This window comes from Radiomyces spectabilis (assembly GCF_025331425.1).
Source record: "Radiomyces spectabilis strain NRRL 2753 chromosome Unknown BYT42scaffold_13, whole genome shotgun sequence".
Classification (NCBI taxonomy): Eukaryota; Fungi; Mucoromycota; class Mucoromycetes; order Mucorales; family Radiomycetaceae; genus Radiomyces; species Radiomyces spectabilis.
Window position 1 is genome coordinate 944,680 of NW_026251938.1, and position 14,454 is coordinate 959,133.

General features: G+C 44.2%; 4 protein-coding genes across 4 annotated transcripts; 2 read left to right on the forward strand and 2 right to left on the reverse strand.

The window, feature by feature from the left end:
• Positions 1 to 2,190: 2,190 nt before the first annotated feature.
• On the forward strand, positions 2,191 to 2,346 carry BYT42DRAFT_503301 (uncharacterized protein; the record flags this gene model as incomplete). Its single annotated transcript, XM_051564891.1, has 1 exon — positions 2,191 to 2,346. One exon carries the CDS (start codon positions 2,191 to 2,193, stop codon positions 2,344 to 2,346), a length of 156 nt encoding a protein of 51 aa, XP_051419809.1.
• Positions 2,347 to 6,041: 3,695 nt separating this feature from the next.
• On the forward strand, positions 6,042 to 11,736 carry BYT42DRAFT_503440 (uncharacterized protein; the record flags this gene model as incomplete). Its single annotated transcript, XM_051564903.1, has 16 exons — positions 6,042 to 6,158; positions 6,226 to 6,459; positions 6,523 to 6,717; positions 6,777 to 7,703; positions 7,788 to 8,073; positions 8,134 to 8,240; positions 8,334 to 8,498; positions 8,558 to 8,757; positions 8,829 to 9,047; positions 9,110 to 9,259; positions 9,329 to 9,498; positions 9,566 to 9,738; positions 9,803 to 10,009; positions 10,074 to 10,547; positions 10,621 to 11,260; positions 11,321 to 11,736. The coding sequence occupies 16 exons, from the start codon at positions 6,042 to 6,044 to the stop codon at positions 11,734 to 11,736; spliced, it is 4,680 nt and encodes a 1,559-aa protein (XP_051419810.1).
• Positions 11,737 to 11,978: 242 nt separating this feature from the next.
• Positions 11,979 to 12,944, reverse strand: BYT42DRAFT_584956 (40S ribosomal protein S2; the record flags this gene model as incomplete). The annotated part of the gene is made up of 3 exons (XM_051569934.1): positions 11,979 to 12,638; positions 12,732 to 12,816; positions 12,914 to 12,944. 3 exons carry the CDS (start codon positions 12,942 to 12,944, stop codon positions 11,981 to 11,983), a joined length of 774 nt encoding a protein of 257 aa, XP_051419811.1.
• A 613-nt stretch (positions 12,945 to 13,557) lies between these two features.
• On the reverse strand, positions 13,558 to 14,276 carry BYT42DRAFT_584958 (uncharacterized protein). The gene is given in 2 exon segments (XM_051569935.1): positions 13,558 to 14,003; positions 14,021 to 14,276. 2 exon segments carry the CDS (start codon positions 14,064 to 14,066, stop codon positions 13,804 to 13,806), a joined length of 246 nt encoding a protein of 81 aa, XP_051419812.1. The 5' UTR covers positions 14,067 to 14,276; the 3' UTR covers positions 13,558 to 13,803.
• Between the last annotated feature and the right edge of the window lie 178 nt (positions 14,277 to 14,454).

Genomic DNA, 14,454 nt, shown 5'->3' on the forward strand with positions numbered 1-14,454 from the left:
ATATTGTTGTCGTCAAGTTGGAGAGCATCTTGTACGCCTGAATACACATCAGCACGCAGTCGGGACTGGTTGAGGCGAAGGTAATTGAGGCGGTTTTGTTCCATCTTGGCATACATATCTACGATATACTGCTGAAAGAGTCGGCCAAAGAGGTGCAAGTGGTGTCCATCATTTCGATACATCAATCTGAAACTGTAGTAGTTCATCACGGTGACTCTGTCGTTTCTGGTCGATCGAGTTTCAATGTTCCACCCAGGGTCGCCTTCAGGAAACATCAGCACGTAATGGAGTGGGTCATACAGGCGATGCATCTCATTGATTGATGTCAGTTGGTTACTACGCGTACAGATCACAATATCCCTTCCAGAGGACTCTGCGTTTTCACCGATAATGACACCAATTTCAGAAGCATTTGGTGCATTATAGCGTCGTGGATCTGGGGCATCGTCAGCTCGAATAATCATTCTGATGTTGGAAGCACCATCATTATCCTGTATGTATTGGGCCATTGTCTTGAAAAGATGGACGAAAGGATTGGTTTCATGCATTAATTGCTGAAGTACTTCCAAGGTGTCTCGCGCGAGATGGCTTGCAATTGCATGTCGATTTGATATTTCGTTGTCAGTATCATGGACGTATATTTGTGCAAATGCAGGTCGTTGGCCATTAGCAGGAAGTAGCGATCCCATCAAGTGGTAAACACTTCCATGAATACGGAAGCAGTAAGCGCCCCGTCTGCCATTCATTACACTTTCGTCTAAATTTACACCAAGAGAAGTAAAACTGAGAGCACTACAATAAGCTCTGATCTTGAGCCGGAAATCTTTTGCTTGCGCCCCAGTCCCTGTCAAAAGCGAGGCAATCAAAGGAGGGGTGGGTTTGAGAGGAGAAAGTACAAATTGACCATTTCCACAACAGAGCTGAAACTTAGGATCATTGATAGTACTTCCAGCAATTTTTTCTCCACTCCACATTCGTGCCTGACAGTGGCTGCAGATGACATTCATGGCTCCTACATCATGAAGATTTGGCATCGAGACATTAGGATCGCGAGCCACATTGGGCCTAGAATTGAAATTTTCTGTATTTCCGTCTTGATTATGAAGGGGACAATGGCGGTTTGAGCGACGACGATGTCCTGTTTGACCACAACTGGTGCAAACCGCATTTTGCTGCTCATTATTTCGCCCATTATTTATAGTAGTGTTTCGTGGAGAGAAATTTGGGCAACGACGATTGGTAGAACGCTGGTGATCGTTGCCGTTGCAAGATGGGCAGCGAGGCATGGTTCAAAGATGAACAAAAAAAAAGGCACCAACCAAAAGAATTGAGATTCTAATGTCTTAGTGTATTGCAAAAAGATATTAAGAAGTTCTGATAGCTTAGTGTAGTTGAAGAAGAAAAGAAGGCACAAAAAAAAAAAAAGAATAATAAGAGGTTCTGAAGAGAGAAGGCACAAAAAAAAGGTTCCGTGGAAGTCATGTGATTTACAAATTGCTAATTTTTCAAAGATTTTAATGTTTACGTAATAAAAGCTTTTTAACCTGCGTATCTTTATATCTTTCTATGTGATGAATGTAATCTTTTTGTTGCTTTTCGTTGTGATTCAAAAGGGGATAGATATTAGACGGACCTTTTATACCAGGCTTTTGTTGGTTGTTTCCGACCGTGTTTCGTCACTTTTCTTCAGAAAAGGGCACATCTCTTGTATGGCGTTGAAGGTTAAATCGCATTTCAGACATGCGCAATTTGGACCATTTCGGCCGATTTCTTTTCTGTGAGCTCTGGGTGGTCGTTTTTTAATTGTGTTTAAGTGCCCTGAAGTCCCCAGAATTGTATTAAGAACGACATGCATCCTTGTTCTCGAGAATCGTTATGAAGTTTTGGCAGCCAATATATTCTTTGAACATACAAATGGAATAGAAAAAAAAATCTATGCCTATTATGCTCAAAGGGAATGACGGTATTTGAACAGGCTGCTTCCTACAATCGAATTCCTGCAATGCGTGTGGATCTTCCAGAACTTTTTGTCTTTCAAAGACTTTCGGATGGTTCGAAGGCCAAAGCTATGCCGTCATTAGTCACCCACGATTGGCACATTTGCGTCTCTCACCCACCGAATGGACTTTGGTCTTGGAAAAATATCGAAGTAAGTGAAAAGAACGTATTTTTTTGTAGCTTATCTAATGAATGTTCCCAGATGATTTGGTCCATAGGATGGCCCCGTATTCGCCTATGTATCATCGTTTCATTGAACAACTGAAAGCAGATGGATACGAAGTTATTGGTTATGCCAGGAAGTCCACTGGTCACGAAGAACTAAATGCTCGGGTTAGACTCCTCTAAAGTATGATCACAAAGCTCAAGGAAAAATCGCTGACAACAAGGTGTTTGTTTCCACCTGTTCATCAGCATCAAAATTACTTCATGAAAGAGGCACCGTCAAAGATGATAAGGTTCTCGAGAAAATGACTGGCAATCCGGGAGCGACGCAAGGTAAAGAGAGCTTCAAACAACAAACAATAAAACACGACGCACTAATAGTTTTGGTATAGGCATGCTGCTGCATATCTTATGTCAACTACGATCAAAGCTCCATAGGCTTTCAACGTCCACCTTCTGTCGAGCAAGCTCATATTCCACCACCCGATATCAATGTGGACGTTTGCGAATCACCAAGGAACCGGAGTCACGGAATCGGGTGCCCAGCGGTGCTCGAAACTATTTCAACCAAAAAAGACGTATGCTTAGTTTCCCTTGACTATGCAGGAATCTCGACGAATCCTGCAGATCTCTCAAAATTATACAGGTGAGTTGCGGAAATTTATACCAAATCCATCATCGATTGACAAATTTGTATTTCGCAGAGACTGTGCAATGTTGCAAATATTGGTCGTCGATAATTTACCTCGAGGTACTAGGTTCGTCTTCATGCAGTTGTCGTTTTCTTGAAAAGTCAGCTTGCAAGAAGTCGATTTTCCTCTTTGAACACTATTGGCAAAGGCATTCGGCGATTTGATTTGCCATCGAAACAATGGCGGTACTTGGACACGATATGTATATCTGTTTTGTCGAGATATACCTTCGTTCAAATAAGACACCATTTCTAGGATCGCGTGGCAGGAATGCGTCATTCAAGACATAAGAAGGCAAAAACTGGAGTGCGCAAAAAGTCACAAAATTGGTCCAGAACCGATGTAGCCACACCATGTGAATGGGTCAACATGTCTTCTTTGCTGCGAGAAAAACAGGCTGGTTCGGAACTTCTTGCAAAAAATGTCTGCGCCTTCCAAGGTGCTTTCTGGATTGGATTGCTGAAAAGAACCATACAAGTGCTTGATTGCGCGTCACGGTAACGTTCACTTCTTTTTATATGGCAAACAAGGTGAAAGATTATCGTATGGCCTTGAGTCGACAACGGTACATTCGATTATCTGCCCTATCAGGCTTGAGATTGGAAGATGGAGGCTTCCAACAAGCACTTATTGAATCGCGTTCTGTGATTGGCTGCTTTTCATGCTTTGGGCAGCTGAAATAGGTTTGTGCTTCGGATTCCGCAGCACGCTTCAGTTTTGAACTTGCAACGAATGGTTATGATGTACGAGAAGTAACAATAAGTTCCTTGTTGTTTGCCAATCAAATACTCATTTATGCAAAGCTAACTGTAACTCACGAACGGGTATCCCGATTCAGACACGATGATTTTGACGGAGGCTTCCAAGACCTGCAAGATCATTCTGAATTTTTGGGGGTAGGATCCAGGTTGATAGTTTTTTGCAAGCTAACAGCCAAGGCGATCCAATCCCAGCAGATAAGATCTTTGATAAAAGTAGAACGCTATAAAAAATTCGGCTACAAGAAGAACAGCCATTAGAAAAAATGGAAGAATAGCCCAAATCTGACCACTCGTCATTCGCTTTTGGTAACACATCCATCGAATCTCTCGAACAAAGGTGATTCATCACCCAAAACGTCAATTTTGCAGGCATATTTTATGTATTATATTTTTCATCAATGGGCATATTGTATCAACTTTTGCAGAGCATTATCCGGTTCAACCAATTCGATTTTTTGAATTAACAAAGGCACACAACCAATGCAAGCGGAGATGGCCACAGAACGTCATGGTTCAAGCTGTCCTCGAAACTGAAACGAGTCACTTTCACTCCGCCCATATGCTGTGCGATGACAGTCTGGTCACACTCCTTTTGTTACTTTGTTGAATTCCTTCATTTACTCGACCTATTACTTGACGCAACGACTAAACGCAGCTAGTCTATACAATGAGTAGGCAAGTACTTTTGCTGTACTCGTTTCTCATGGTGTGCCGTTAGATTCAGCACAGCCAATCGACCTTGGTCCGAAATGGCTAAATCATGTGGCCCCTGCTCTATGGACCAAATCTAATGCTATGCTGTATATTAACAGGCTAGACTACAACCTACATTCTCGTATCCTTATGGGATTAGCCGAAGTGTTGGCGGATGCACGAGCAAAGACGTCCAGCGATGAAGTGGAAAGACTCATTGCCAGGTGTCCTACTATCCCTTTGCCATCCACTGAGGAGATCGTTATCTATACACGGGATGACATCCCTCATTTGGGAGTTATGGTAAGGTTTTTGCTGTGGTTACACACTATTAATGCATATTGCTTAAAACTGCGTGGACTTGACGTGGTTGTGAATAGACGCGCCGTAGCCAACAAACACTCACAGCTCTAGTGAAATTTGCCATTCGTGCGCCAGAAGAGCAGCGACGTCAATTGATTCCAAGACTCCTAGCTTACATGCAATATTTGCCTGCATTTGAATGGGAAGAGGCACCGTTAACAAAAGGTGGGTGATAAGACTTGGTCAATGTCAATAAACAAGAAAGAGCCTTGTGAAATTAAACAAGAATTTCTGCAGACCCTATTCCAGCCGACTTGATCACTTTTGGTCTGGTATCCGGATTGTTGGAGCTGGGTTACACGTGTTCAGAGATGTATAGTAAAATTACATCCACCCTGTGGAGTTATGCAGAACGTCTTCTTGGTCTCATGGCATCGGAAGATGGTAAGTCATGGATTTTTTATGCGTGCGATGCCACCGTTATTCACTATCTTATACAGTCCACTACACCATCACGTTTATTCTTCCATCCATCACCGGTCTATCGAGAGCCCTTCAATTGTCTCCTTATCTATGTCGACCAGAACAGCTCTTGTCTATCTGCCGTAACACGCAGCCGTTGATCAAGGACAAATCCCTGGAAGATATACGACACGCTATTACGACATGTCTTAAAGAATACGACCCTTCCTCCTACAGCCGGCGCTTGCTAGCGAAATACTGGCAAGATGGTGTACCTCTGAGTAGTAACCGTATTGTTTACGATCTGTTGGTGGTTTTAAGGAACGTTACTGCTCGTGTTATCGCGAATACCAAGCCATCCGCTCATTCCAAAGTATCGGCTCTATCGCTTGCCGATTTGCAAAAGCTTCATCTTACCCACAATATTGAAGAATCATGGTCGGTCCTCATGAAGCAAACCGCTATTACGATGCAGTCGCGAAAAAACGAGCATGTCGAGGAATATCAGGCACTCGTCAAAGCATTACGAAGCATCTATGTCATGAGTCTTGCCTATTTCGAAGATACTCTTAAATATGCCGAAAAACGAGAAGGGGAAGGGAAGAAATGGGCCAGTGATGCCTATATGCATGAAATCATGGGCTCTAGTTTGGTAATTATCTGTGATAAGAGACCACTCGCGACCTTTTTTTATTTAACTTGTAATATATGTTATAGCAAGTGGCAGCATTGGCGTCTGTTTATCTGCACGAAGTCGACGATGTATTGGTGGATCATATTAGTGAATGTCTCTTTGGCGCGCCGCGAATGCAAGATGCTCGAACTTATGTAGCCTCTTTGGACGCTGCAGCTCTTTTGGCCATCAAGTAAATTGATTTGTTACTGAAATCACGTCATGACTTTGCGGGATCTAATATTACTTGACGTTTTTGCCAGTTTCCATCATCTTAGCAACAATATGATCAACATGATTTGTCGCTTTTTGGTCACACCGTCTCCTGTGTTTGATCTTTATACCGAAACAAAAGGCGAATTACTCAGCATCCAACAATTTGCCATTACCCGCTTGGCCCAGTGCGTTCAGGTAATTTGGATATTTTGGAATGGATGGCCCCCAAGTCAGATAGATGGCTGATGTAACTCGGTTACAGACGAAAGCAAAAGCGCAAATCAACCCGGCCGCCACTTCCATTATCTACGCTCTTTTGAATGAAATAACCCGGTACAGCGAAGATGGGCCACCGGATCGGCGAAGCTACCATGAAAACCACGTTTTGGACTCTCCTGCAGCGACTGAGCAATTGAGCGAAAACCAAAAGCAACAACTGTACGTCAACGCTCTTTCGGCTATTGTGGGAGTCGCGGTGCATCTCAAGGACGACGCTGTAAGATCACTCATTCAAACGGCTCACCTATGCCGAGTTACCTAATTCATTTTGTGTGCATAGATTATCGCTCAAGCGTACTCAGTACTAGTGGTACGCCGCAAATGCTTTCCGCCAGCTGCCATTGCGTCGCTCATGACCAATTTTGTGGATCTGGCCCTGGTGAGCTCAAGCAGTGTATTCCAAGATATCATCACGATTTTTTCGGTCATCAATCGCGAATCGCTCACTGTGGACAATAAGCAACCATTTACAGCGGTAAGTTTCCGGAGCAGGCCGATCGGGGGAGTGACAGCTTTTGATAGCTTCATTTGTAGGTCATGGATGCTCAGCTTCAGCTGGCGAAACGAATTTCGACACGACCTGAACTCTATTCGCTCTACCTCACCAATTTATTGAACCTCTTCGTCGATAACGGCAACACTGTGCAGCGAATGTCGAATAATTCGAAAAAAGATCCGGAAATTTCGCTGGCATCCAAGTTGGGACAGTTGCTCCCTGTGTTACGTGCATTATTGAGCCATGATGACTTTCAACCTCACCTCGATGCGAGCGAAGAGACTGTATCCCTATTCCGTAACCTCTGGTTCCACTGTATCCTTTTCGGTTTTGTGACCGAGTCGATGTGGCTTCGGGAATGGCATGATTCATTACAAGTCATTGCAAAGAAAACACCAGTTTTGGTGATTGAAAGTGCCACCAACTATCTTGAAAGTGATCTCGAATACAACTCGGTGCTCCGAAGCGGAAATACCACGGACCAGAGTCTTACCGCAATGCGTCAAAAGCTGACAACGGTTCTGCCATCACTGGCTTACGATATCAAGAGCTTTTCGTTTGCGCAAGTGGTTTTTGCTCTCAGTGTGTATCACATTGAAATGATGCGTAGCCGAATGGGCGACTGTAATTACATTCTGCACTACTTTATGAACGACGGCGTCAACAATAGTGTACTCACTCATTGCTTGGAAACCATCACGGATAAGGTGGTAGCTGTTTACACCAAGGATGCGATGTTTAAGGCCAGAAACCAAAATTTGGAGGATGAACTACGTTGCCAGATGACGAGCCTCCTCAAGTTATGCTGCCATCGTCTGGCTAAAGTGCATCAGCTCGCTATCAAGACCACCGATCATATCGTCTCGACCTTCCCCCAAGTACTTGCAGAGAAATCCCTCATTACCCTACTTTTGGAACTGGTACAACTTTTATGGCTCAGCTGCGAATCGGAATATCGTGACGAAGTAAGTACATTTTGGCTGTTGGATGTGTTGAATTTTTTTTTATTTTATTTTTTTTTGTCGTGTTTTAACTTGGTAATATCAAAGTATTGTCCCGTATTTCATTTTAAATCCGTCAAGATTGACTTCACTTTGGAAATTGGTGACACCTTTAGCTATCGCAAAGAGTTGTGCACCAAATTCTACCAAAGTGCAAAGAAATGGCTGGGTCTGGCGATGGACCGGGCACCCATGGAAGTGAATGGATTGCTCCAAGATTATATGGCTGATTTTGATCGGTTTGCACCGGGACAAACGCTGGACAGTGCCCATCTCGGTCGATCTTTGGCTCTTGACATTGGTCGTACGGCTTCGCGAAATCAGCTCGGCGTGGGTAAGTGATGGTTGTCATAATCACTTGTTGCCTTGATGAATTGATCATACTGTGCACTAGATTTTGTTCCCAAAGTACCGTCTGTTCAGCCAGATGAATCATCTGATTTTGTAAATGGATTCACCACTCGAAGATATCACGTTGGTGAAATAAGTGGAATTGAGTATGTTGCGGGCATGCAACATGGTTTTGGTAACAACGTGTAGTGCACTAATAGGAGCGATCTAAATATTAACCTTGCGCCGTTTTTTTTAGACAAGATCCCTGATAATAGGACTGGGTCTGGTTTGAGCGAACAGGCGCCCTTCGTCCTTGGTATGCTTGAGAGTTTGTTCGATGATGTAAAACGTAAACATCATGTATCTACGGAAAGACTCCGCCAAGCGATGCTGCGAACAGCGGCGTTTATCGTTTCACTTAAGAAGGTAAGCAATTTTATAGCTTTCCTGTCCCAAAGCTATCCACTCACTTTGTATTACACTAGGTTCATCCAGATTTGGTCAGCTATTTAGTCAAAATCCCGGTGTATATCTTCAGCCCGGAATCTCTGATCATCGGCACGGATGTATGGAACTGGGTGATTGTCGAACGACCCGACATCGAAAAGCGGCTCATGGTAGAGATGTTGAGCATGTGGAGCTGGGCCCAGAGGCATCGTAAAGGCTTGTATTCCCCCATGTTGAAGTAAGTTCATTTCAGTCCAGGATCCAATGCGAACGATACACTTAACGTTTTTCTTCCTGGGGCGTATTTAGCACAAAGCATCCATTCCTTACCAGAATGACCTATACACCTTCTGAAAAGTCGACTCGTGAAAAGACAAACCGCGCAATACATGTGTTGTTTTCCCCGCATATCACTTGGATCAAGTTTCTAACCAGCCGATTCTACGCTATCCGCCATCGTAGTCGATATTTGGTCAATATGTTCATTCGCTTGTTGCAAGAGTCTTTTCAGAATGCCAGTTTGATGAGGTACCGATCCAAAACTTGACGTAAACTGCCCGCACAGCTTCTAATTGAGGAGGGTTCAATAGCACTCATCCATTGGCGCGTCAACCACTCTTTCAGTTACTGTTCTTGGGCTTGAAAGTGTTGCAATCCACTCGAATGGAAGCACTTGCGGAATATAAATTCCGAACGCTTGTGTATGATGCTGCGTTCAACTGGTTCTCTTTAGCGCCAAGGTAAATGACTCCTGCTCAACGGTTCTTTATGTACTCATGTGCCGGATGCTCACCCATTTGGATTTATAGATGGCATTACGGCTCACGTAAGAGTCTGGCACTGATGGAGCACAAAGTGTTGATGGACTTTTATAATGTGGTTGTCAATGATACACCCAAGCTCAGCTATCTCACCACCAGCTCCACTTCACGCAAGTCCAATTCCAAGATCGCTTCAGGGTTATACATGTTTCTCAACGGTACGTACTTCATTCGGGTATCTCGAAAATCATTCATATGAATGACCGAAACACTTTGCTTTTACAGATAAAACAAAGGATGATGTGATAAAGCAACATCAACAAGCCAAGAAACTGCTGCTACTATTCCTTGACAGCGAATTATCTCGGCTTTCCGTATGGTGCAACCCATTAAATGCGGTTGGGCCCGGCTATCCCTCCAACTTTGCAGGCAATACCGAGAAGACATTTGCAACCGATGTAAGTCATGTAAAAAAGAAGGTCTGGCTTACATTTCTTTGACTGATGTGCTGGTGGATGACAGGAATCATGGAAAGACATCGTTCGATTTGCATGGGAAATGTCACCGCGACTTGCCGTGCAGATGGCGTCTCGTTTTGTACAGCCAGTCGTGCAGCGCGAGTTGCATCGATTAATTGCGAATAATATGTTGGATGTAGTGGATGTTCCGGAAGCTTTAGTGATCCTTCTTGGCGATCGATTATTACCGAACGCTAAATTGGATCTAAAGGTATGAAACAAACGGTGTTGGATAAGACCCACCTCTCTCGAAACTTACGGCACGTTATTTTTAGTTCCTGAAATATTGGGCACCGGTACCCGCCATCACCGCCGCCAATTACTTCTCTCCTGCCTATGGGAAGCATCCGCTGATCCTGCAGTACGCTATGCGCAGCTTGGAATATTATCCCGTCGATATTGTATTTTTCTATGTGCCTCAAATCGTTCAAGCCTTGCGTCACGACGAAGCAGGTTATGTTCAAAAGTATATCATGGAAGCGGGGCAAGTGTCCCAGTTATTTGCCCACCAAATCATTTGGAATATGCAAGCCAACTTTTACATCGACGCGGATAAAGAATGCAACAAGCCTGACCAACTGAAACCGACCTTGGAAACCATCATTGATAACCTGGTCAATTCCTTTACCGGCGACGATCGTGACTTTTATGAACGTGAATTCAAATTTTTCGGTGACGTTACGGCCATTTCAGGCTATTTGAAGGAGTACATCAAATATGGACAGAATGAGAAAAAGCCATTGCAAAAGGTAGGTGCCAATCATTCGGGCGATACACGACAAACGCCGAGAAACGATATTGACTTGCATCTTCCCATGACAGAAACGTTTGGACGAGGAATTAGCAAAGATCAAAGTGGATGTGGGAGTGTATTTACCTAGTAATCCTGATGGCCATGTGATTGATATCAATCGGTCCTCTGGCAAACCACTGCAAAGCCATGCCAAAGCGCCTTTTATGGCGACGTTCAAGATCGAGAAAAAGAAGGAAGATACAGACCCTATGAGCAAAGAGTTGCAGCTGGCCAACCAAGACGAGGAAGAGGAACAGGAAGAAACGGTGGAGATATGGCAGGGGGCGATCTTCAAAGTGGGCGACGATTGTCGACAGGATGTTCTTGCTTTGCAGTTGATTGCTGTTTTCAAGAACATTTTCACGAGTATTGGCTTGGATCTTTACGTGTATCCATATCGTGTCGTGGCTACCGCTCCAGGTCGCGGTGTGATCGACGTGATCCCTCGCTCGATTTCCAGAGACCAACTCGGTCGTGAAAAGGTCAATAGTCTGTATGATTACTTTGTGGCAAAGTATGGTGGCCCCGATTCCATTTATTTCCAACGAGCGCGCATGAATTTCGTCCAAAGTCTGGCGGCGTATTCGGTGATCTCTTATTTGCTGCAAATCAAAGATCGTCACAACGGTAATATCATGTTGGACGACGATGGTCACCTTGTTCACATTGGTAAGTGGTGCTTTCGCTCCATTTAGCCCCATGACCATGCTAACGGTTTCGGTACGATAGATTTCGGTTTTATCTTTGATATTGCGCCGGGCGGCATTACATTCGAAAGCTCGCCATTTAAGCTGACGGCTGAAATGGTGCAAGTGATGGGCGGCAACTCGGAGCAACAGTCGTTCCGACAATTCTCAGAACTGGTGATCAAAGCCTATCTAGCCAGTCGCCCGTACGCGGAGGTCATTATGCAACTGGTGACATTGATGCTCCAATCCAGTCTTCCTTGTTTCAAGGGTGATACCATTCGACGTATGCGCACACGTTTCCAAACGGATAAATCGGAACGTGCTGCGGCTGATTTCATGATTCAGCGTATCAAGGAATCGTTTGAAAATCAGAGAACGGTGTTATACGATTATTTCCAGAAACTAACCAACGGTAAGTGCAATCATCTTGAACCATTCAGAGAAACTGTTGTCTGACTGAATCCTTCCTATTTTATATTCAACACAGGTATTCCCTACTAGAAGTGACGATGAATCGAAATAGTGACACTGTTCACGTTGGTTACGAGCTTTCCAAAAAATTTTGTAATAAAGGAAAAGGGTCATCACTTTGATCAGGTTTTACGAGTGGTTTTTATCAGGAATATTACGGAAATTGGATCTCTTTATTAAGAAAAGGGCATCACAAGGAAAGTCTGCATAAAAGGATTAGCTAATGAATTTACTTTCTTTGCTTCTGCGAAAGGAAATCGGTATGTTCCTGGAAGGGAGCCTTGGTGAATTCAGTTTCTTCCCACAAGTCGGGAGTCAAGAAACCGTAAGTGTTGCCGATGGCAGCAAAGGTAGCCTTGACAAAGTTACCGAGAGTGCGGGTAGAACCACGCGAGGTAGTGTAACAATCAGTGATACCGGCCAATTGCAAGACCTTCTTGGGAGTGGGAGCGGCAACGATACCAGTACCACGGGGAGCAGGCACAAGACGGCAAAGAGCGGAACCACACTTGCCAGTGACCTTGCAAGGCACAGTGTGAGGATCACCAAGAGCGGTACCCCAGTAACCACGACGAACAGGGATGACGGAAAGCTTGGCAAGGATGATAGCACCCCGGATGGCGGTAGCCACTTCCTTGGAGCACTTGACACCAAGACCGACATGGCCATCAGAGTCACCAATGACGACGAAAGCCTTGAAACGGGTACGCTGACCAGCACGGGTCTGCTTCTGGACGGGCATGATCTTCATGACCTCGTCCTTGAGCTTGGGAAGGAAGTAATCGACAATTTGGTACTCCTTGATGGGCAAAGAGAAAAGGTAGATTTCTTCCATGGACTTGATCTTGCCAGCCTTGACAAGACGACCAAGCTTGGTGACGGGAATCCTTTTCAGATACGAAGAAATAAATGATATCAATACATTTGATTCGTAACCGCAGACCGACCGTCGCATTCAACATGCAGGATTCAACAATTACCATTCGTTCTTTTCGTCACGACGACCACGACCGCGACCACCGCGGCCACCGCGGCCACCACGACCACGTCCAAAACCACCACGTCCTACAGAAGGTCATCATGAGTCATTCCGTTGCCGCTCAAGGGGAGAATTGCGAATGATGCCGGCTTGGGGAGGTTGTTAAGTGAATGGGATGCTTACCACGAGTACCGGCCGGAGCAGAATCAGCCATACTATATTTAAAAAACGATTAATCATCCATCCATAATGATCCCATCTAAGAATGATGTTGGCAAAATAGTAAAGTATATAGATACTTGCTTGAATTATTATGTTCAGAGAAGAAGGGATCTCGCATTGCACTACCGTTTCGCTGCTGTAGGACGTGCAACGGCGCATGGGGACGAAACCTTGCTGGACACACGACGAAGTCCGGAATCCAGGTCCGGATCGGACAGTCAGCATGCTCCATTCGCCGGAAATTGAATTTTCACTGCCTGCTCTTCAATTATTTCTTTGGATCACAGATCGACTTCAAGATTGCAACTTGTCAATTCTATCGCTTTACATAGGATCTAAATTATGAGCAAGGTTGCCGATGAGAGATCTGTGCAGATATACAGCGCTAGGATGTATTATATAACATAGAGGGCAAAGTCGATCTGATATATGCATCGATAATGCATCCATGATTCAGCACATGTCGTAAAATGGTCGATCACTTTCTATACCCATACAAATAAATATGAATATGAATATGACCTTGAAATCATCTATTGTCGCACATAATTGATTTTAAAACCTTTACAGGACTTCATCGTTATTTGTTTTTCTTGCTCACCAATTTTCTTTGCATTTCTTTTCATATAATTTGGATTCTTCGCGTGAAAAAAATCAACAAGCAAAGCTTCTCCCCCGATTGAAAGCTTTCTGACGCTATCATCAGAGCACCGGCCGACCGGCAGATAAGGAAAAAAGGGCTGATTCAGAAGCAGCTACACTTTATTCTACGGTATCCGATCGGGATACAGGGTCCCCTCAAGTAGAGGCACGGTATAATAAGTCAATCGTCTGTTAACTCGTTAGGTCACTTATGAAGGCTGATTCCCTCTCTCCACACTATAGATGGGATGGGCCCAGTCAACAATAAAAAAAGGAGAGGATGAACTTTGCTGATAAACGCACCGTTTGCGTTGACTTTTGCATAACTTCCTTTCCAAAACGGTGAGACTCGCTGGTGGGGTTGGAGCTAGTACGTGGCTTGAATGGCGTCGCATCCAGTCGGTAACCACTATGGCGGTGGTTAACAAGAAGCAAGCAAGCAAACAAGCACGCCAATACCGGAACGGCACATGAACATTGGATGGAAACGCCTTGGAACCTGGCAACTTGACTGTTCTTGGTCAATGGATACTCACCATCTATCCTCTTGCCCCAGCCATTACCCCCATTTAGAAGTAAATCGAACGCACTATATTTGATAAAATAAAGCTTGCTGTCCATTCTGGTGATCTTGTCATTACCAGATCAGAAGAAGTGCGGCAGTATTTGAAACGCTTTAGGAAATTCCATCAAAAGCCGTGTCACAATTCTTTTGAGCACTTGTCTTTTCCGTACTTCACATTTTTTTTGTAGCACGACATGGTACACGCGACATGAAGACTGCATTAATGATACATCAAAATGCGAGACAGAACCTCATTACAACACCAAAAAAAGAAAGATATGTATAAATAGCCGAC

Excerpts from the sequence above, each read along its gene's own strand:
- BYT42DRAFT_584958 (XM_051569935.1), bottom strand. The coding sequence starts at position 14,066 with ATGTGCCGTTCCGGTATTGGCGTGCTTGTTTGCTTGCTTGCTTCTT.